Consider the following 23,165-nt stretch of genomic DNA (forward strand, 5'->3'; position numbering starts at 1 on the left):
GGTAAATGAGTTAATACCAAGTTAGTTTAAGATTAGGGTTTTTACTTAATTTTATTCAGTAACATTCTTTTACTACATGTTACATGGCAAGGTGGGTGCAAAAATGAGAAAATTAAACATTAAGAAAAGAGTGGTGTGCCAGTAACATTCACTGAACATACTTTAAGTCACTCCAAAGTTAGTTGGTGAGTAAGTTTTGATAATATTGATACTAACATTTGAGGTTAGCATTGTGTATTAGTTTGCCCTTTTTTGCAGGGGAAAGATACTGATTATCTTGTTTTTATTCAAAATGTAACTGACAGGATCTTTTACTACATCCTGATTTGATGCTTCACTTATAAAAGTAGGTAGGCCCAGTCATTCCCCTCAAATATCCATATACAAGTTTCCTATGGCAAGTGATGTGAGTTACAGCCTACCCACCCCCACTTCCCTGATGGAAAAATTAGGAACTTGTATCCAAATGAATGAATACCTTCTATCAGAAGAAAGTTTATTACTACAGTATCTGCCATACTCCTTTTTCCAAAACACAGGGAGGGCCAGCTGTACATTTATCAGAGTAAGTATCATTCACAGGCTAGGTGCATCACGCTTAGGTTTAGAGCAAACCTGATGTAAGGTATAAACAGCTTGCTCATGTCAATATGGCAAGTTCAAGTTTAAATTAAATAAGGTAGAGCCCTGCAGTAGGCAAAATTGTTTTGAATGCTTTTTTTTATATATATATTTATATATAAAGACTTTTTTTTAGTAACAGTGGGGAATCTCCCTTGCAGGATTTAAGGTTTTTGTGGATGGGAGTGGGTATTGCAGGACAGGAATAGGATTAAAAATGTTGTCCCAGGCAGCGCTCTACTTGGCAACGGATTGCCCGTTATTTTAGTTTCTTCTGGATTTAATACAATACCACTATTAAGAAAGCTTTTCATGAAAATTTTGCAGTACAAGGACAAATAAGCTGTTACAGGTATGCAGGAATGAAAAGGGTAAAATATTCACACAATTTACCTACAATTGGTATTTGTCTGTTGAATCAAATTACATTCAAAGCACTAAGGAACCCAAAAACTTGACAGGAAGTAAGAAAGCAATATTAAGACTACAATATGTTCAGCAGGCTACAAGACACATTACAGAATTCATATAGATTGTATATGGTTTAAATTGATGTCAAAGACCATCTTAAAAAATTCATTAAAATATTGATTTATTAACAATATATTTACACATTTTCCAGCGCTCCATCAACCACGGTGCATGTTCAAAGTTAAAAAACCAGTAAGCAGTAACCACAAAATGAAAACATTTTAAACTATATTTTATACACAATTTATACAAAGGAATACTTGTTTAAATAATACAACTGGACACAAAAATATACATTTTTAGAGAAATTCACATCAGTAACTGTATAAAGCTCTCTCCTGAACTAGGGTCCTGAAAATTTAGGACTAAAACATTAGCTCTGTAAAAGTAAAAAGTTACTAGCCAGTCCTGAAAGGCCACTATATAGCACACGGACATTCTCAAGGCTATCAGCTTATATTTCAGTTTGTGTATTCAAGTTTTGAGGTCCTTATGATTACGCAAACATCAGAAATATAGTGGTATAAACAAACTGTATTTGAGAAAACAGTTTTAGAGCCAATATTAAAATCTTTAGGCTCAAAAGACCCCCTAAATTTAAATACTGTTTGATACTATCTTGTACTCCAAAAATTAGGAAGAATTAGACTAATGCACTTAAACAAAGAACTTTTATTGTTCAGCAAGCGTGCTCACCACATGATTTTGTATTAGTAGAAACTTAATAAAACCTCCCATACAGTGTTTTTAAAATGAAACCAATTCACCTTTTCCTTACTTGAGTGCATTTACGTTAAGGCTTTGTACCATCTGACCCAAAATTTTACAACATAAAATGAATGGGTCCACAAATATGCTAGTATGTCTCATTGAGACTTAGCATGAAGAGAATTAAAGCTTTACACCTTAAGGAAATGGACACAGGGACACATGCTGATACCTTGAATATGTTTTCCTTTTTGTCTCAGAACCAGGATGAAAAGGTTAATTATATTAATAGTATGAGACCAGTGTTTAGTCTGTTCTTTTTAAAAGCAAGTTAATTTAATTGTAACATCTTTGGAGAAATTTCCAGTTCTGTGTCTGTAGTTCCTACAAATTTCATGCAGAAAGATACATTTCTGAAGAGAACGTTAAGAAATTACATTTTTTATGTAAATGGAATGTATCCAGAACTGGAAACAAGACCTATGAAATATAAAAACGTTTTTCTGGATTTTGTCGTCATCATACATTTGTGTCTTGCAGTAAAGGTTCTTTGGCCTCACCAGGGGCCTGTGGACTGTGTGGATGACCATGACTGCCACTGTGTTTTTTCCAATTGCTGGACCGTACATTTAGATTGGTGTGTTCAGGAATAAACAAGGCAACAAGCAAAGCCAGCAGCACAGAGCATGCTCCAAACAAGAATGGGGGTCCAGGAATTATGGAGTTCTGAAAATAACAAGAACATTTATTTTCTAGAGGAACAGTTAAGTAGATCCATAGTTCACAGACACTGGTTGTTTCACATCAGGCTCTGTACTTAAAAATATTTTACCATTTAATTAGTTTAGGGCAGAACACTCTTAATGAGTGGGCTATTTCAATACCCAGCCCTAGTAAACCTTATTCATAGATGAACAATAGTTATTTTCAAAGGTTGAGGGAGGAAATCCAGAAGAGGAGAAACTTGTTAGATGAGTTTCTCTTTGGGTGTTTTTTAAACTGCAGAATTCTCTTCTAACTTCACAGGAAACATGCTACTGCCTAATGTCTTACCTGCCAGAAATACAAACTTAGAGAATCATACAGCTGAACTGCTATTTCCAGCCAAGTAGTTAAAAACTCACTGTAGCTACCAGATGAAGTATAGGGTTGGTCTTCACCGCCCTGTTAACCTGAGGTATAACTCGCTTTGTCCCTAACCCAGCTCCTTTCAAACACACAAATCTCTAGCTTGCTGGTCCATCTGGGACTGGGAGTAGGTTGAAACAGGAATGCTGCTGACACTGGAGATAGTAATCCAACATCAACTGCTAATCCATTCGCTCTGTGTAGCTCAAATATTGCATCAACAATGTGGTCACTCTCACTGGAACTAGGCTAGAGTGGAGAAACTTGAACTCACTGTTGCGGTGGAGACAAGCCCGAAGACAGAAAGTAATGTGCATAAGGTACTGAAATAAAAAGTTAACTGAACAGACTGCTCTTTCACCATGCAATTCTCAGATATGCGCAGCATTACAGCAAGTTATGAAGAGAATGAACTGTTAGCAACACTTGCTTCCCCACTCCTCTTTCACCTTTCCTGAGAGCGGGGTGTGTGTGTGTGTGTGTGTGAGAAAACAGGATTATCGAGATCTTAAATCAGTCCCCCCACAATTCAAATGTAGCTAACGGCTACGTTTAAACAAGCAAAGCCAAGGTATTTACTACTATTTAAAAAAAATAAAAACAGGACTGTGAATTAAACAGAAAATACAAAAGCAGAAGACACTCTCCTTCACCCTTAAATATATCCTGTTGTAGACATTACAATGGTACAGTGTTCACAGACCTAGACACCATAAGAAGTCATTTAACTATACAAAAGGGACTATGATCTAATTTGTGGTCCTTATTTTTCCATCTCAGCCAGAAAGTTACTTTATGTCTGAATTTCATTCTATGGTCCTACTCTTTTCATTCATGCAATATGAGCATTAATACTTAAGTAAATTGAGTAAACCAATCCCCCTCTCCAGTCAAGTGTAAATAAAGGACAACAAGATCTTGAATCTTTGTCTTTCACCACACCATCAAAAAGACTGACTTGTAGGCTTATTTTGCAGCAGTAAGTTTTAGATATTTATTTTTAAAAATAATATGCTATAGCTTGAAGGACCAGTCCTGGCACTCGCTTTCAAGGAATGAAGAAGTAGTGCATAGGCTGGTATCTATGACCACAATGGCAATTTCTGCCTCCTTGTAGGCAGAGGGCGTATTGACAGGCCAGAATGTTTTGCAATGTCAAATAAAGAGGAGAATGTGCTACAAGGAAGTGGTAAGGCCCTGACAAGAAGCACGCCACAAGGAAGTATGAAAACAGCAAAGCATATTCAGCTTTTTAGTGTCCAGTCTAAATCACATGTTTTAAAAATATTCACTAGACATAAGATATAATTCTGGGCACATTAATACCAGAAATAAATATTTACAAGTTAAAGAAAATTTAGAGAAAAGCAGAAGTTAACAGGCAAAAAAGAGACCAACATACAAGGAAAGAATCAAGAGATGTGTAACTTGGTCAGAAGACTGAGAATAGAAAGTGTTTAAAAACGTGAACCAATGGGGTTCTTTTTAGGGCAATCCAAAGGAGCAACGGGATTAATCAATCACTGGAAAATTTAGGCTCAATATCAAGAGGATTGTCTTAATTGCAAGAGTTATTAGACAGGTCAAGAGTCTCACAATAGAAGTGGTTTGAGAAGTCCCTTTGCTTGATTCATTTAAAGCTGGACTGACTAAAGCACTGTAGAATGTGCCACAGGGTACAGTCCTGAATTGGCAGCGAGATGAACTAGAGTATCCAATTTACTTCCCCCCCCGCCCACCTTCCCAAGGTCCAGGACAGAGGTTCTCAAACTGTGGTCCACAGATCACCAGTGGTCCGCAAGCTCTATTCATGTGGTGTGCATAGTTCCCTCTAAGATGAGTGCCTGGGCTGCTCCACACGAGAGAATGAAGGGCCACCCACCTAATTAGTGGAGCTGCGAAGGCATGGCTCCCTAATTAGGTGCCTGGAGAAGACGCACATGTAAGGCAAGGTGGTGGCCTTGGGGAGGAATAGGTGGTATGTGGGAGGGGGCAGTGGGTGAGAAGTGGGGGAGAATTTGGGACATGTAGGGCTGCAATGGCCAGAAAAAAAAAAAGAGGAGGTGACTTCCCCCAGTTCCAGGGCTGCCATGGCAGGAAGAGACCCTCCCCCACCCCTCCTTCCGAGCCCCAGCTTGGGGTCTGCTGCGACAGGAGAGAGAGGGCATATTCATCACATTAGAAAGGTAAGACTACGGATATTAAAATACGAGTGGTGTGCTTTTATTTGTAGAACAAAAAAACGCTTAAAACTATAAAGTTTTTTATATAGCACTTTTATCCAAAGTGCTTTACAACAACAGTTAGCTAATGGTGCAAACATTTGGAAACATCACTAAGTGGTCCGCTGAGACCCTCAGCAATTTGCAAGTGGTCTGTGGAAAAAAAAAGTTTGAGAACCACTGGTCTAGGATTGATCTTTGCTGCATTTCTTGTAATTTATAAATAAATAGGAATAATACCTGTTGTGAATGGTGTTGTGTGGCCACGTTACCTCCCAACTCAGTTTCAGTCATTGGGAGTTCATTCAATTCTACATGGAATATGTAGAATATAAAACCATAAAGTGCTGGTCCCAAACCATTACACAATCCTCGAATTCCTGTTATCATCCCTTGAACAACACCTAAAGAAAAAGGCATTCCATGAAATTAAATGTGTATACAATGAAGACTGTTTAAAATGCTTTTTGGCAATTGTCTAACATGCAATGGGGCCTGATTCACTTTTTCCCTACACTGGTGTAAACTAGGAGTAACTTCAATAAAATCAATTGGGATACACCACTTTAAGGCTGATGTGAGGAGAATCATGCCTACACCAGAACCAAAAAAAAATGAGGAACATTGGGCAAGACAAACTTTGTTTTAGACAGAACACAGCATTTCCTATGCCATTCTGACCAAAAGGCTGTCAAATCTGGTATGCTGTCTCTGACAGCTATCTATGCCTCATGGTTCAGAGAAAAGCAAAAATATATTACTGGGGCTCCTAAACACTACAGTAATAATAAATAAATGCACCTGAAGAATTGAGTAAATCCATGCACAGTGGGAAAGAACTGAAACATGATCAGCTGACGTACTGAATCAAGAGAAGTAGTGATGTAGTATTATGCTACCTTCAACGAATGGGTTTTCCCTATGCTAGAGACTCTCACTATTCTCATCTGTCTTGTTTGAGCAGTATAACCCAACCACCTCCGAACAGTCCACAGGCCTTTGACAACTGCGTATCACTTTTGAGAACTACCACTCTTCTACAGTGAAGTTAAAACTAGACTAATGTTTCTCATTTACATTAACATACTACTATGCTGGCTAATTTGTCCTGCAAAACTAGCATGGAGGTTGAGGATAACCCTTGAGTACCAGTAAGACAGCATTGATCCATCTGGTGGTAAGGAGATCAGAATATCCCTAGTTTGAATATTCCTTATAATTATCAACACCACCACCACTTATAAAACATACCCTGTTGATCAGCATCAGCAGTTCGTGAAACTAGTGCACTTACTGCTGGGAACGTAATACTAGACATTGCTGCAACAGCCCCTGCTGCCCACATCATCCTGAAAAACATAGAAGTGTTAAGAGAAAGAATCAAGATAAGAATTCTGAATTTCTACCTTCCATATACCTCATTACAAAGTTTAGAATGAACTGCACACACTACCCCATGCAATAGTGAAGTCACAAGTTAATCATCATTGCTGGATTTCATACCTATCAATTATTCTGAGTTTAACAAATGGTGTAAAATCATTTAAGAGATGATCAGAAAAATCCCTAATCCTTGCAAAATCCTGACACTTGCTGGGAAGCACTGATCATGTATTTTGATCACCTCTTCTTAATTTGGGAGGAGAGTTAACATCCAAATGGCTATCTTAACTTAGTTTTCCCCATTAGGTCATTGGTACATTAGCACATGTAAAGGGTGCAATGGGGGGGGGGGGGCGGGGGAAGTGCTCTGATGTAAGCTGACATCTTGACAAGTCAATGCACTCTACTACAAGCAACACGACCAAAAATAAAATAAATAATCAAGAAAATCTGACTGTTAGAGAAAAGAGGACAAAGCATTTTTCAATGTTTAGTGTCCATTTCCTTTTAGATTAAAAATATCCATGAACAATTTTTGGTTTTAAGAATATTGGTACGAGAGATTGACATTGTTTAGGTCAATCATACAGTACAATACCAAATTCTTGGTTTGGGATGGTTCACCAGACAGTAGTGATTTCTTTGACTTCACCAAGTACAAACCAATTACATCTTTAAAAAGAAGAAGAAAAAAAAAGGTTCCAGCTTAAGAGGAGACAAAGGACGTGTTGCCTGTAACCTCTCATGTAAATCTGATGCATGTAAAAAAAAAAAAAACACAATGTTGTGAATGTTTCTTTATTAAGTAGTAAATAACAATTTAAAATCTTAATATGTCAGTTCATTAATTCAACTAAAACGAAACGTACGTACCAAGGCTCCGAGCCAAAACCATACCATGCAAGCTGTAATATTTGAAATCCCAGACCCAGTAAGATGGTGTTTTTATTTCCAATGGACCGCATAAGTAAACTCAAAACTACTGTCTGATGGGAAAAAGAATGTAATTTTAATTGTGAATAATCAGGCTATACAGCAATACATATAAACAGTTCACTAGTTTTGACAGAAGCAAAGTAAAGTTATGTGATGTAGTATTTTCTAGACAGAGATTGAAACACGTAATAATGGAGAGAGAGATGTGAAGAGATTGTTACCTCGCTCTTGACATGCAACAATTTAGATTTCCCTTGAGAAATCCATACACTGGGGATATATTATTTAACCTGCCCTGATGGCTTAAACAAGCTATTTTTCAACCCAAACTAAGCTTAAGGAGAAGACTGAATCAACTTCTAAGAGGTTTGGGAGTGTGACTATGGAAGAAATAAATTAAGGTTAAGGCACTAGACTAGAATTCATGATGTGGATTATATTCCCAGCTCTGACAGATTTAAGGTAGTCTCAATGTCTGTGCATCACAGTTCTTCCACAAAATGGTGATATTTTTCTACTTCCCAGGATTTGAGAATGAATTGTTTATGAAATGGTCAGATAATAGGTGATGGAAAAAAAGGAAGCCATATAAAATCGGATCGGAATTCAAAGCATCTTTCCTTTTCTATTCTAACCTCCTGAAATCAGATAGACTGGGTCCTGGAATTACAGTTACAGGGATTGTCATAATACTTCGCTCTCACTTGAACCCATTACATTAGTGAAATTTATAGATTAATATTCACCTGTGCAATAATGGACAGAATCCCAAGAACTGCTATAAATGCTGCAACGCTTTCAGGTGAAAATCCCATTATCTACATTAGAGAAGAAGTAATTTGATCATTAAACTTCAAATGTACATTGACACGTCTTTCATGTTTTGTGACATCAGTGGAAAGAATAAATGGAGTAGCCAGAAAAACGCTTAATCTGAAATAGAAGATGACATCCCCGATTTTATTCGATCCCATAATCATTCAAACCAACATTTTACTCTTGCATAAAATAAAGAGAAAGATCTAGTGCGGGACAGAAAATAACTTCTACCATTGAGTATGGAACTTGAAAGAAAATCGACCCCATACTGTAAGACTAAAAATAGTTTATCAGCTAATGAAAGCTAATTTTAACCACTGCAATGTACTGGAACTTGTACTTCAAGGAATAATGCAAATTATTAAGAAACATGAGAAATATTTTGAAAACAGATTCGTCTCTTTATTAATTATCACAGTAACTAAAAGCCACTGTCAGCCATCAATCATATTGACTACTCATATATTGCTAAAGTAATGTAACAAGTGCAAAGAAAACGCCCTTCTATAAATTTAATTTCTTCATATGCAAATTCTTACCTGTCTGAGGTATAGGAAGAAGCTGGAATATTGACCTGCCTCCGGGAGGTAGGAAAGAAAGACTGTTATGCAGATTAGAAGCACTATGGAATCTTGACCCACTTTCTTTAGTGACTAGGACAAAAAAGACACAGCTGTAAAGTCAACAACAGAAAACATCTACTCTTCATCATTCATAACCAACGACTCACAAAATTTACACGGAAAGAGGCAGATACCTTTAATGCATACAGCACTGTTAAAACGTGTCTTTCAGCACTTACTAATCAGCATTTGCTAATCAGCAATTTGAAGTTACTCACACCCTTCCCCAATAAACCTAGGAACTCCTCAAACAATTTTTTAAAAACCCAAATCGAGATAAATTACTATCAGTCCCATTCCTGACTCAAAAGCAGTACAAATCCAAATCTGCATATATCAAGCTACCACTCCATACTTAAACATTTAAATAGCTTACTGCAAAGGGGTCAGCCTGTTCCCAAGAAATGGGTGCTCCCCATGATGCTGGCCTCATCTTCTCGGGCAGTGATTCCGGTACAGCAACAAGAATAAAACAAATGTCCAACAAAGCTATAGCTGTAGCTAGGACCACTACCAAGCTATTTCCATAGACTCGACCAAGGTAGGCACCAATAGCTGGGCTGGTAACTAAACTTGCTGCAAAAGTTGCTGAAACCTGTAACAGACAAAAGTCAGTATGAGAACATTTTCCAGGAAGGAAGATCAAACGTATCCACTCTTTCTCTAACTTCACTTTCAGCACCTTGAATACTTCCAGAAACTCAGCTACAAATCACCCTAATAAGGTGGACAAGTTCTGAACTAATGCAGTTATTTTCTCTGGCATTGCAGCAGCAACCACAGATTTCAGACATCTGAAGTTTTTAATGAAAAAATTTTGGTTAAGCAGGGCAGCACTGTATAGCTTTAAGACTGTGTCAAATTTGTGAAGTTTAATTGGACATATCGAGGTCTGATAAAGGGGGAGACTCAGTATAACATTTTCTTTTGGGGGTGGTAGAAGAAACTATGCTTATTTGCACAACATCCGCAGCTCTTAATAAAATCAAAGAATTTACATTGTATAATAAAAGCTGCATATGCAAACAAAATGGAAAATAGCACCATCCTGCCAACATCTCACACTGACCCAAGAAAGGGGGAAATAGAAAAGAATGGAGAGAAAAGATTATACAATGGCCATTTTAAATTTAAGCTGACAACAAGACATTCAACAGGAGATGCAGAATTGGATGGTAGGACCAAGTTTCCATTTGGAACAGTGTTTTTAAAAAACTGAGTGGCCAAAATAAGAGTTTATAATGGCAAAGATATCAACTTTGAAAAGCTTGTGTCTCCTGCAGCAATATGACAAAGCTTTATTAAGAGAACTCTAGTTGTTGAGCCTCACAAGGCTTAAATGTACAGAGGAATTAAGTACATACCAGCCCATAGGCCATGCTTCTTTCATGTTCTTGGGTTATATCTGCTACATAAGCAAACACCACGGAGAAAGTCACTGCAAAAACCCCAGAAACAGAGATAACAGCAAAGTACCACCTGGGGACAAAAAGGAATCAGAAAAAATAACAGCTCAGTGGAGCTAAAATGTAATTTGTAGTGATTCACAAACTTCTGAAACACATCCAGATAGATTAAGGTATCTATGATTGTCCAACGTATTCCTGACAAGTAATTTAAATATTTATAAAGTCAGTATGAATGTGTCTTTATTTGGTTATGTAATCTCTCCAGTGTGCACTGAGGGTACAACATAATTACTTGCCATTCTACAAAAAAAGGCTTTGTAGGTTAAATTAGGATAGTTCATTACAGATTGTTCAACATTAGCCTTAGCCCTGAGTCCACAGACTGGCAATTATTTCACTCAAAATGCATGTTGCAACATATAAACTGTTAAATAGCCTATCACCCAGGCATAGGGATCAAAATGGGGAGACCACAAAAGACTAGATAGCAAACTGAATTAGCCTGATACAATATGAACAGTTGACTCTCAGACCTCTATTAGTTCTAAGACCTTGTCCTATCTTATTTCAGATTTATCTGCAGGAGCAGTACAAAATTTGAGACAATTGTGAACTAGCCATTGTCCTAGGGACATTAGACTCATGAATGGAGGTGTACTAACAGAACACTAAAATTCCAGCTACTCAAAATTTGCTAGATTCAAATATTTGATAAGCACAACTATAATAAAGCTGCAGCTACTTTTTCAGTAGCAGTTTTAATATTACACACTAGTGCTTAAGGTATATGCTAGTTCTGAAGAATATTTTCAATTCTTAGTGACTATATACTTAGTACTGAAATGATTTTGCTGAAAATTTCAGCCAAATAAAGATATGCAAGGATTAGAGAGACATTTAAGGTACTGGGAAATATACTGTATAAAATTATTCTCAACTATTAAGTTATTTACCCCCAAAAGGCTTAAAAGTACAATACAGCCACTCACAGGCCATATATCTTTCAAGTTCTTGGGCTCTCTCCGCTACATAAGCAAACACCACTAAAAAGTCACAAGTCACTCCAGTACTAATGTACTAGGCTTAGAAGGAAGCATGGAGCTAACAGACTGGAGATACAAAATTCTAAGCCTGGCTTTGAGGCGTTCAGCAAGTCACTTTACCCTGTCTCAGTTTCCCCAACTCTGCAATGGACTGGTACTTCCACACCTACCTCACAGACGTGTGCTAAGAAGTAAACAACTTCTGGTACATTAACTGGAACACAAGTGCTATTATAAATGCTACATGTTCTTGCTGTATGTAATTAATAACACACTAAAGACAAAGCCATAAATAACTATGCTTGCTACTAACCATGGGCTGATCTTCATCAATGGAATTGGTGCACAAGTGAAAAATACTGTTAACAGTAAGAAGGACTTTCGTCCCCAAACATCAGATAGAGCACCTATGAGAGGGGCACTGAGAAACGATAACAAGCCCTGAAAAGTAAAAACAAATTTTAAATAAAAATCAAGAAATGAAAGAAAATACAATAGTTGAAAGATTGTTAGAAACTGACTGATTTTGTTTTGCAGATTAATGATAAATGTTGGCTATATGGAACAATGTGTCAAGCAATATCTTCTATGAGTATCCTTCATCCCCCTTTTCCACTCAGCAGCAGTTACCTACAATTTGAATTTTACTAACCCACAGAAACCCAAAATGTGAATCCAAATGCAGTCAACACACAGCTTAATAAAATGCATTTTACATTTTTATATGCTGTATTTAGGAGAGAGAACATTTTTCAACACACTGAGGACATGTGGTCTAACAATCAGAGCAAAGGACTGGGTGTCAGATATCTCGGATTCTTACGTGCTGTGACACCAACTGATTGTGTGATCTTGGGCTACTCAACTGGCCTATTTATTCCTCAGTCAAACCAAGTACAAATTTTAGCAAAAGCAAGACCTTATTCAAATAAAGTGCTGCATTTGAGCTCTCCTTGGTAAATTTACCCTCACATTTTATTCACAGCTTGAAAGCTATATTGGAAGGCTCTCCTTATTCTACTTAATAAAGCACCAGCACTTATGTACGTACCCTTTATTCATTTTAAATTGTACTCTCACTTATTGATTTAGACTGAATTTTCATTCTACCTACCTTTACTCCTTGGATTAGGCCATTCATTAGAAATGTATGCTTTGGGAAGGTTTCATGTAACACCTATAGAAGAATTATGTACATTACATATGGCATTATCCATATTTCACAACACTAAATATGAATACAGACTCAAGGATTAATATGAGGCATATTATGCCAACAATTTTAATATAAATTACAGTAAAATTCACAATGAAATTAATAAATTCAACATCAATAATCTCATTGTTAAATAGTGCACTACAGACATTTATATAGTAGACTACACAGTTTCTAATAGTAAATTATGCTATGCTTCTTACTTTCCAGAAATAAAGGCACCAGTGGATAAGCTACAATGTTAGCACTACAGCTCAGGTTAGTAAAATAAGGAAAGAACGTTCTTCAAAATCAGTGTATTTTCTTCATTTTACCACACAAGACTGACCAAAATTTCATTAAGTTTGATAAAAGTATCATTCCTACTTCAATGAAGACAGAATACTATTGTAGGATTTCCTTATTTAAGGAAAAATACACATTATTAGGACACGCCTTACTTATGTGACGGACTGGTTCAGACACCAAATACACACTACTTTTCACAAAGGTCATTTTGCTTAAAAGGATTTCAATATCATGTAACACAAAACCAGTACCACAACACCACAGATAGATACTGAATGGTGAACATATGTACTGCTCAGATGGTTTGAATACACTGTTTTTTGCATACTAAAGCCTCATCTACACCTACAAATTATATCAATCTAGGTACAGCACTCAGAGCTGTGCAAATTTTGTGCCCTGTGTAACATAATTAGGTCAGCCTGCCTACATGTACAATGGGCATTAGGTCAACTGATGTGTTTACAAGATAAAAACATTAGATTATGAGTGCTTGACTCTTAAACCTTGTCTACAAGGCAAAGAAGTTTTTGCCTATAGATTTCAACACCATAGCCATATAACAAAAACACCCCAAACCATCACTTCCTAAACCAGAGCTATGCTGGCAAAACTTTTAAGTTTAACCTTAATCTCTGTAAACCACTGTGCACAATTATGGCATATAAACAAGAACAAAAGTTAAAAATCTCCTTTCCTTATATTGCAGATTATCAGGATACAATATCTGTCCATAGACTTCAGTCGTGGTATCACACTTTATTTCAGAGGAGTTAAATCATATCACTGACTGCAGAATAAATGAATTACTTAGGCAGGAGTGAAAACATGTTTACAAAAGAGAAAGTTTCTGCTTGCCATCACCTTGTTAATTACCAAAGGTTAAAAAGACAGTACAGAAAAATACATAATATTTAATGAGTTATATTTAAAGAATGGCCAGGTGCGGTAATGATCCTTTAAGATCAAAGTCACAAAGTTCTTAAAATTGGGACTGGAATCCCATGCATTCCTAGATCCTACTCCTGTGCTCAAGACAGACCTCTGTCTGTGGGGGTAACAGGAAAGGAAGGTTTGAGGGTTTTTTAAAGTATTTCTTCTCAAAAGTGTGTGCAATTAGCACAGATTACATATGTTGATATGTGACTAATATCAACAAGCCCAACTCTGATCTACATGGATTGTTTAATCTTGACCACATTTGGTAACATAACACACGAGATGCTCTTCCAAGTGTGAAGTTCAGACCAGCTCAATTCCACCCAAACTTTATTTTCAAGTTTAATGCTCTGATAATACCGCAATGAACTGAATATTTTAGCTTTTTTTTTTTTCTTTCTTTTTTTTTTTAAACTTTTCAAGCAATACAGAAGAAGTTCATTAACCATATCACTTACCACCAAAGTAGGTGCTGTCAAAAGTCCCCAAGCAAAAAACTCCAAAAAAATCACTATGACAGCATGGTAGACACTAGGCGAACCTATTCCTTGAGGCTAAAACACAAAAACAAAAAAGTTGTTACTACAGAATATTTTAAAAGTTGCTTTATTAATAAGAAAGTTGTTTGAATGTTGGTTTATAAGCAAGAAATTGTAAGATGAAGTATGGCTCAAAACAAGCTGTTTCAGGAATCTGAATAATTGTCTTGTGTAAGCTCTGATACAGTGAAACTCCACTGAGGGGTAAAGCATAATGAATGACTGGAAGTGTCTTAAAACACAGCACTGTATGATCCCTCACTCTCTCAGATTTTGGGAGACAGACCAGTCCTCACTTACAGACAGCCCCCCAACCTGAAGCAAATACTCTCCAGCAACCACACACCACACAACAAAAAACACTAACCCAGGAACCTATCCTTGCAACAAAAGGCCAATGCCAACTCTGTCCACATATTTATTCAAGTGACACCATCATAGGACCTAATCACATTAGCCATGCCATCAGGGGCTCATTCACCTGCACATCTACCAATGTGATATATGCCATCATGTGCCAGCAATGCCCCTCTACCATGTACATTGGCCAAACCGGACAGCCTCTACGTAAAAGAATAAATGGGCACAAATCTGACATCAGGAATCCTAACATTCAAAAACCAGTAGGAGAACACTTCAACATCTCTGGCCACTCAGTAAAAGACTTAAGGGTGGCAATTCTGCAACAGAAAAGCTTCAAAAACAGACTCCAACAAGAAACTGCTGAGCTTGAATTAATATGCAAACTAGATACCATTAACTTGGGTTTGAATAGAGACTGGGAGTGGCTGGGTCACTACACATATTGAATCTATTTTCCTAAGTTAAGTATCCTCACACCTTCTTGTGAACTGTCTAAATGGGCCATCTTGATTATCACTACAAAAGCTTTTTTCCTCCTGCTGATAATAGCTCATCTTAATTAATTAGCCTCTTACTCCACCTTTTTGTGTTCTCTGTATGTATCTATCTATATGTTTCATTCTATGCATCCGATGAAGTGGGCTGTAGCCCACAAAAGCTTATGCTCAAATAAATTGGTTAGTCTCCAAGGTGCCACAAGTACTCCTGTTCTTTCTACATAAGCGGCAAAGAGTCCTGTGGCAGCTTACAGACTAACAGACGTACTGAAGCATAAGCTTTCGTGCATGCATCTGACGAAGTGGGTATTCACCTCCGGAAAGTTTATGCTCCAATATGTCTGTTAGTCTATAAGGTGCCACAGGACTCTCTACCGCTTTTACAGATCCAGGCTAACACGGCTACCCCTCTGATACTTTTTACCCAAATGGACTTCTTTTGACTTTAAAAAAAAACAAAAAAACACTCTGCCTCAACACATACTCTTTCAACCCTCAAGGGAGACTGGAGAATGAAGAGGCAATGCTCAGCCCTGAATTAGATTTGGTCTACTATGTTCATATGACTAAATGCAAACAGACAAAGATTTGGATTTAACAGTGCTCAAATCTTCTGAGCTGTTCTTGCAAAATTTCTGCCATCTTGAGATTTCTGCCACTCTAATTCAGCTATTCTTATAAGATTTTGGCTACATCCAAGCCAGAAAAATAAAGTTTCTGGTTTTGCATCAAGTGACTTGTAACCAAAGCTATAGGAGTAGGTCTAAATACAGCTACTGGAATTGGTAAACTGCACCCACCACCCATTGAATTTGAACAGATTTGGAAAAAAGCTTGTTGTTTCAACCCATCTCTAATAAAAGCTTTATATTCTGTAATGTTTAGTTTCAGAATATGTTTCAGAATACTTTTAGTACCATGGTTACTTCTGCCCTTTTCTTCTTCCTTCCCTAGTTACCACACACATGTCCAGCATATTCATGAATATTCTTTTGCTACACTTTTCTGTTTTCCAATGAGTAGAGATGACTTTAAAATTTTTAAAGAGGCCAGAGAACAGCTTGAACTCACAGCACTACCCTTGCCTGCAGGAGCTCCTCTAGGTTTCACTCCCACCCCAACCTGACTACAGTACAGGATCCAAACAGTAAACTTCTGTAAGTACCACGGGCAACAAATACTCTTTTTCCCTCCCAGGCTACGGATCAGCATCAGACTCGCTCCTGCACAATGGAGCCTCCCTCTCAGCTGCTATCTCTGGTTCCTCACTGTACCAGGGAGTACAGAAACAGTTGGTGGGGTGGGAGTAGGAGAAGTAGATACTGGCAGCTACTCAGCAGACACACCCACCTTACAACCCCAAGAGTCAGAGGTCAAGAGCTTTTCCAACATTTCTATGGGCAAGGCATGAAGAAATAACAGTGTCTCTACCCCACTGACACCTAATCTTGGGCAGGTGAGAGCAGGTCAAGGAAATGAATCAGAGACTCCACTGAAGAGCTTCACTGCTTACAACAGTACATATTTTTAAAGAGATGGGGGAAGGTGACTACCCTTATCTGCCACTGCATTCAGCCATAAATCATTTAGCAGGATGTTTGTGCTAAAATGATCAGACATGAATTAGTGTCAAAATTTAAAATCATTAGGCTTAAGCAGTAACAGACAACTGAGTTGACAGAGAGGGAGCTAACTTCTCAGAATTACTGTATCTGCTTCTGTCTACTGAATGAAAAGGCAAAGTACATTTAGAATATTTTTGTTGTAACCCCAAGTACAAGAAAAATTTATAAAAATGTACGTTTTAAGATTCTGCAGAACCTTGACTGTCATGGGATTTGATTAATACATCAAGTAGGCCTGGAGTCTGAAAATGAATCACATAAAACACTGTATTAGTGTGCATCAACTAAGCATAAACAAACTAAAGGAGAAATCACTAAATGCATTTCAAAACAACATTTTTACATCTTCCACAACAGAGATGTATTTTAGCTACAAAAATTAAAGCCTAAAGACAAAAGTGTAGCTAAATACTCAAGTCAGAACTGGGATCTGACACTCATGGTAGAAGCAGATGTTTTGTCATTATCTATTCTGAGGATGGTAGTTGTGTTGGGACAGGCAACGCACTAGTTGAACTACAGAAACCCCATCTGCCAGGTCAGATAGGCATCTTTCTAGTCCAAGAGGATTTTGTATTATAGATCAAGCCAACGATAAAATGAACTTGTATGTGGATTATAGCTAGAAGAATACTTCTATTGATACAACACTGGAAAAACTCTAAAGCAAGGACAACTTCAAATGTACAATCATAAAAGCTGAGACTCCACTTGTTATTAATATAGTTTACAAACCAGAATAAGTTTCTAAGTGAATTACAAGAAAGAGCAGAACAATTCAAAGCTTTAACTCACCCTGTCAGACTCAAGTATCCTAGCTCAAATTTCCTTTCATCAATGGTCTGAGAAGAATGAGTATTGTACATATGACATGAATTGCAATAAATCAAAACAGGATGAATTAAGGAAAGGGTCTGAACTACTATTATTGCCTTCCTTTGGAGAGTCTACATCACAAGTATTTTACGAAATGTATTTTGTATTTCATTTGTTTTTGACTATGGCTATTTAACAAATTATACAAAGGAGGATAGCACTACAGTAAGATCTTTATCACACAGTTCTACAGGAAGTCTAATTGCAGTCACTGCTGTAAGCATCCTCTTAATTTAATGAGGACTGTGAGTTATAAGAATAATACATAGTGACATTACTGCCAAATCAGGTTTGAATGATGTTCTGATAGAGAGTACACAAGAAGCCACATTATTATTCCAAAAGACATTTCTACACATTGCCACCATACTCTAGTCTTTTTACAGAAAATGTTGCTGAAATTAATGGTGTAGGTACCTCTGCAACTTATTTAGGAAAATATACACCCCCATTCTCTGAAAAGAATTCTTGCAGAGAAAAGGACTGAGTTTCTTTGGGGCTAAAAAATTTCAAAATATAATGATTTTACCCCATAAGTGATTGATAAAAAATAATTTAAATTTATTGCTACTGAGCTGCAAATTAGGGAAATTCAAGGCCCTTTCAATTTACCTGTTCCCCAAAATATCATTCAGCATGTCAGGCAAGTGAGGAATTGGGGAGGATGAGAATAGAACAGAGGACCAATTTATGGTTTTTTTGTTTTTGTTTGTTTGTTTTTGTCTATAGTACGATCCATGCATCTAAACAGTTCTTGCTGCCATTATAAGTAACATAGTCTAGTATAACAGCATACAGCCTCAACAGGTCATTAACTCACAAAAAATAAAGTCTTAATATCCTTTCCCTACCTGGGTTTGAGAATAGGCAAATATTTGCACAAACAGATCACAAACCAATCTGTGTTGTCTAATGACTTCCCAAACAGTTGCAGGCCTGTTTTTTACTCTATGTTTCTGTACATTTGAACTCAATGTACTTTCAAATGGCCTTGCACTCAGCTTTTAATATTGGTAACTGACACTGAAGGCACTATTTTAGGTATAACTGGAAGATACATTAAATTTTCTCCTTATCCCCGGAGGCAGTCCATCCAAGTGGAAATTAGAGAATGGCACTTTTGTAACAACTCAATTTTTGTTTCCAAATAAGAAATTCTAATTTCACTAGTTGCATGAACTAGTGGAGCATAAAAAAAAAGTTACTCTGTCTGTATTCACTCACTATATTAATCCTGTAAAAAACATGTGCCTACATGTTTGTAATGCCATAAGTTTTTACTTTGTAAAGAAATGACAAACAGTATTATTGGTCTTTCACAGTAGATATTTATCAGTCAAATATGAACTTGCTTTGCCTCTGACCCTTAAGTAATCTAGGCAGTAGCTCAGGAGTCGGCAAACTTTCAGAAGTGGTGTGCTGAGACTTCATTTATTCACTAATTTAAGGTTGTGTGTACAAGTAATACATTTTAATGTTTTTAGAAGGTCTCTTTCTATAAGTCTATAATATATAACTAAACTATTGTATATAAAGTAAATAAGGTTTTTAAAATGTTTAAGAAGCTTAATTTAAAATTAAATTAAAATGCAGATCTTATCAGTTTAGTGTGATCCTTGCACTTGCTTTTCCTTCCTGAGTTTTCCAATGTCTGGCACGTATTTGCACTTGCTTTTCCTTCCTGAGTTTTCCAATGTCTGGCACGTATTTGCACTTGCTTTTCCTTCCTGAGTTTTCCAATGTCTGGCACGTATTTGGATACTTTAAGCTGCACACAGACTTCTGAGTGATCAGTTGTTAACCGGCTCCAAGAGGGACAGGGGACAGATTTCATGTGTGAAAACACATGTTCACACAGGTATATGGATCCAAATGCTGAAAGCATTGCAAATGCAATTTTCTTCAAACAGTTAAATTTCACTGGCAGGGACATCCAACAAGTCAGAATAGAGGCCCCACGATCTCTCTCAGTAGCTTCAAGTGCATTCCTCAGATCTCCAAACTTTGATGCCCACAATTCTGAGCTTTTTAACTAAATGAGCTGCATTTTGAAATCTTCAACACCCATCCACTGAAATACAGACAAATCCAAGTCGCTTTCATTGAACTTTTCAGGTTTAATTAGAAAAGAAAAGATTGGCCCAAATCGCTGGAAATCTTGAAGTCTGTCAGAAAATTCTGATTCCAGTTCTTGCATGCACATTCTAATCTCAACATCAAACGAAGTGTGTTGTTCCACGTGGTGTGATAGTGATGTAAGCAGCAAATCAGGACTTAAAAATATTTCAGCAGTGGTGCTGGAACAATTTTTAAGGTGGGGGTGTTGAGCTGCACCCTCTCTTGCCCCTGTCTGTACCCCTCACTGCCACAGGCTGGGGCCAGTGGGCCACAGCTGGGGACGGCTGCTGAGCTCTGGGCCAGCGGCAGGGACCCCAGGCTGGCAGCAGAGCCCCCAAGACGAGTAACCGCAACCTGGGGCTGGCAGCGAGCTGAGCAGGGCTGGCAGATGGAACCCCAGCTAGGAGATGGCCGGCAGCCAGTACCCCAGGCCAGCAGCCGAGCCCAGAACCAGGGCAATGTGAGTGCCGCTGAAAATCAGCTTGTATGCCACCTTTGGCACGCACGCCATAGATTGCCTACCCCTGCAGTAGCTCATCAAGTTGATGAAGACAGTTCTTGGCTGTTTGTACAAAAGACCAGCAAACTGATGTTTTACCTTTATTTGAAGGACCTATCTTAAAGCAATAATATTTTTTCAAAATGCATTAAAATCATATCTAAACTACACGAGTAAAGCAAGACATACATTGTTACAGTTAGCTGGACCAAGTTCTCTCTCTCCCATAACCGAACTATGCTGATTATAGATGTACATTTTAAAAGTATCTCTGGCAACTTCATTCAATCACTAAGTATTCCAAGTTCTGTTAGATAAAATACTTAATAACTATTTATTGGGAAACATTTTATCACACTTCCAGTGAACTTGAAAACCTTACAGTACTACTTTGATACAGAAGTTTGTCTCACACTTACCCACCTATTCTTTTTCAGAATATGGAAGCCGAAGGAGACAGAACAAAGACCAAAGGATCCCATGATGGCGATGCACACACTGTATGGGTAAAGCACATCACAGATGGGCTTTTCACCAACAGCAGAACCACATCCTACTTCTTATACTCAGAACTCCCTGCTCTATTCTACAATGGTTTACAGTCTGCCATCATCCTAGGCTATTGTGAAACCAACTGCTACCTGAAAATGCACAGCAGTTTTCTAGCTGGTATTTCCTTTCAAGATTAAGAGTTTAAATATTATCTAATCCATAAATATTGTAGACTTACACATATTTATACAGAATGGTAAATACATGGATTTAAGTAAAGTTACCTTCTATTGAGTCTTGACACAAATGCTCATTACTCATAAACTTACTACTTAGAGTAAAGGCAAATCACCATAGTAGGTATAGATTTAAGAAATACTTTTAAACTAACAAATGATGACCAAATGGATTCCAATAAGATAGGTTTCCTTACTATCAGGTGTTTCCCCTCTATCATGAAATAATGGCAAAAAACCCTGCACCAGCCCAGAATTCTTGATCCCACATGAGGCAGCAGCAAAGAACATAGTTTTAGTCCCACCCAAGGCTGCCAGACAGCCCCACCAGGGAAAAAGAGTCAGAGGCTCTTTGGGAACAAAGTTCCTATGCCCAGCCCATGTGCTACCTTCAGAACACAGCATGGACCCAGCTCTGGTAGAAAGCAACCAGAGGGAATGGAGACCAAGTTAGGCTTCAAGTCAAACTACACATCAGAGGCAGGAGCCCTTCATAGGGCAGCTTCTTCATCACACAGGTCCCAGGTAGCTCCACCGAGAGCAGGGCTTTTCAACCTTTTTTCTTGCTGAGCCACCACCCAACATGCTATAAAAATTCCATGGCCCACCTGTGCCACAACAACTGTTTTTCAGTAGATTAAAAGCTAGGGCCAGAGTTAGGGGGTAGCAAGCAGAGCAACAGCCTAGGGCCCCATACCACAGGCAGCCTCAGAAAATTAAGTCGCTCAGGATTTGGCTTCAGCCTGGGCAACAGTCTCAGGATTCAGCTTTCTGCCCTGGGCCACAGTGAGTCTAACACTGACCCTGCTCTCTGGTTTATTCTGGCAGACACCCTAAAACCCGGAGGCCCCAGACTCCTGGTTGAGAACTGCTGAGATAAAGGATCTCCCAGCAAGCTAGACAGCAGAGACAATGTAGCACTGCATGTGGCACTTCATTACCACATTAGCTAGAGTCAGACTTCTGTCCCAGGTTGACCTGTTTTAGGCATTGCCCTCAAGCCAGGACCTACCATGCCAACTAGGGTTGCCAACTTGACATTTAAAAACCAGAACGCTTCAGTAGGCATACCAGAATCCCACCCCCCCGCCCGGACCCACCTCCATGCACTCCTCTTCCCCCAGGTCAGAAGAGAGACTCCTGTGGAGCTCAGCTAGAAGCTGGAGCTACGAGGCAGGTAGGAGGGAGCCCCAGCTGAGTAGGAGCTGACACAGGTGATGGCTGCGTACCTCCTCGCCTCCCTCACCCACAGTAACCGGACTTTGAAAGTCCGGTCAATAAATCTGACAAGACACTGTCGGGTTCCCTTACTGACCAGATTTTCCAGCTGAAGACTGGCAGCTGGCCACTCCTAATGCCAACCCCAGATTCCCTTGCAGACCTAACCAGAGAGATCCTCTGTGCACTCAGGCCTGAAAAGTGTCCCCCTCACTGTGCTGGGCTTTTCAATAGCCCTCCCCCGGTCTGGGGTCTAGCCAGACTAGCCTCACTTTGCTAGGTCCGCCCCTTCCCATGCCCAGCTCACGGAACCCCAACGCAACATGTCTCCTTCGGCTCCAGGCCAACCCCCAGGCCGCACTGCTCCAGCCTGGCCTCCCCATATCAATGGCCAGCCCCCTACATGCACCAGGGCCTCACCTCACCCCACGCTCCCTCCCCCTGCCTCACTGGGTCAACCCAGCGCCCCCGCACGCCTCCAGGCCAGCCCCTTCCCTCCAGCCAAGGCCTCAACGCGCCCCCGCACCTCAGCCGGACCCTTTCCGCCTACCTCTCCCCAGCTGCCGCCTCACTCCCCTCCGTACCACAACCAGCCCCCGTCACGCACCCCGAAGCTGGCGCAGGCCAGGGCAGGCCCCAACCCCCCGCAGGCCTCACCGTGCCGCCGTCCTTAATGATGATCTTCTTGGCCAGCATGATGCTGCGGTTCACGGCCCGTTTCTTCTTCTTCCCCCCCTGGGTCATTTTACCATCCTAGGGCCCCGGGGGGGGAATGTTGAGCGGCGCGGGGCCTTCGCTCCTCTGCTCCGAGCTCGCGCCGCCACCACTCACGTTCATTGAGCGCCCGCCGCCATCTTGGGGGACAGCACTGGTCACTCTCACATCACGCGATCCTC

At 39.1% G+C, this 23,165-nt stretch overlaps 1 protein-coding gene across 3 annotated transcripts; it reads right to left on the reverse strand.

Moving 5' to 3' along the window:
• Positions 1-32: 32 nt before the first annotated feature.
• MFSD14A (major facilitator superfamily domain containing 14A) lies at positions 33-23,165 on the reverse strand. Of its 3 annotated transcripts, XM_073356951.1 has the most exons (13): positions 22,927-23,016; positions 20,743-20,821; positions 14,265-14,360; positions 12,478-12,540; positions 11,677-11,804; positions 10,276-10,390; positions 9,288-9,506; positions 8,828-8,941; positions 8,216-8,287; positions 7,407-7,519; positions 6,402-6,499; positions 5,391-5,554; positions 33-2,526 (listed from the first exon to the last, which is right to left on the reverse strand). In XM_073356951.1, the coding sequence occupies exons 2-13, from the start codon at positions 20,803-20,805 to the stop codon at positions 2,320-2,322; spliced, it is 1,452 nt and encodes a 483-aa protein (XP_073213052.1). In that variant the 5' UTR covers positions 20,806-20,821; positions 22,927-23,016; the 3' UTR covers positions 33-2,319. The 3 variants fall into 3 exon arrangements, with proteins under 3 accessions (XP_073213052.1, XP_073213051.1, XP_073213053.1); XM_073356950.1 differs by lacking the exon at positions 20,743-20,821 and having other exon boundaries at positions 22,927-23,165; XM_073356952.1 differs by lacking the exon at positions 22,927-23,016 and having other exon boundaries at positions 20,747-20,822.

The sequence above is a fragment of the Lepidochelys kempii genome, chromosome 8 (genome assembly GCF_965140265.1).
Source record: "Lepidochelys kempii isolate rLepKem1 chromosome 8, rLepKem1.hap2, whole genome shotgun sequence".
In the NCBI taxonomy this organism is placed as follows: Eukaryota; Metazoa; Chordata; order Testudines; family Cheloniidae; genus Lepidochelys; species Lepidochelys kempii.

What these genes read in the sequence shown, in the direction of transcription:
- MFSD14A (XM_073356950.1), bottom strand. Translation starts at nt 23,013, where the DNA reads ATGACCCAGGGGGGGAAGAAGAAGAAACGGGCCGTGAACCGCAGCATC. An exon ending in TGACAGCACCTACTTTGGTG is followed by an intron (nt 12,541 to 14,264) that starts GTAAGTGATATG and finishes ATTCTTCTATAG; the next exon opens with GTGTTACATGAAACCTTCCC. An exon ending in CACAACACCATTCACAACAG is followed by an intron (nt 2,527 to 5,390) that starts GTATTATTCCTA and finishes TGTTATTTTCAG; the next exon opens with AACTCCATAATTCCTGGACC.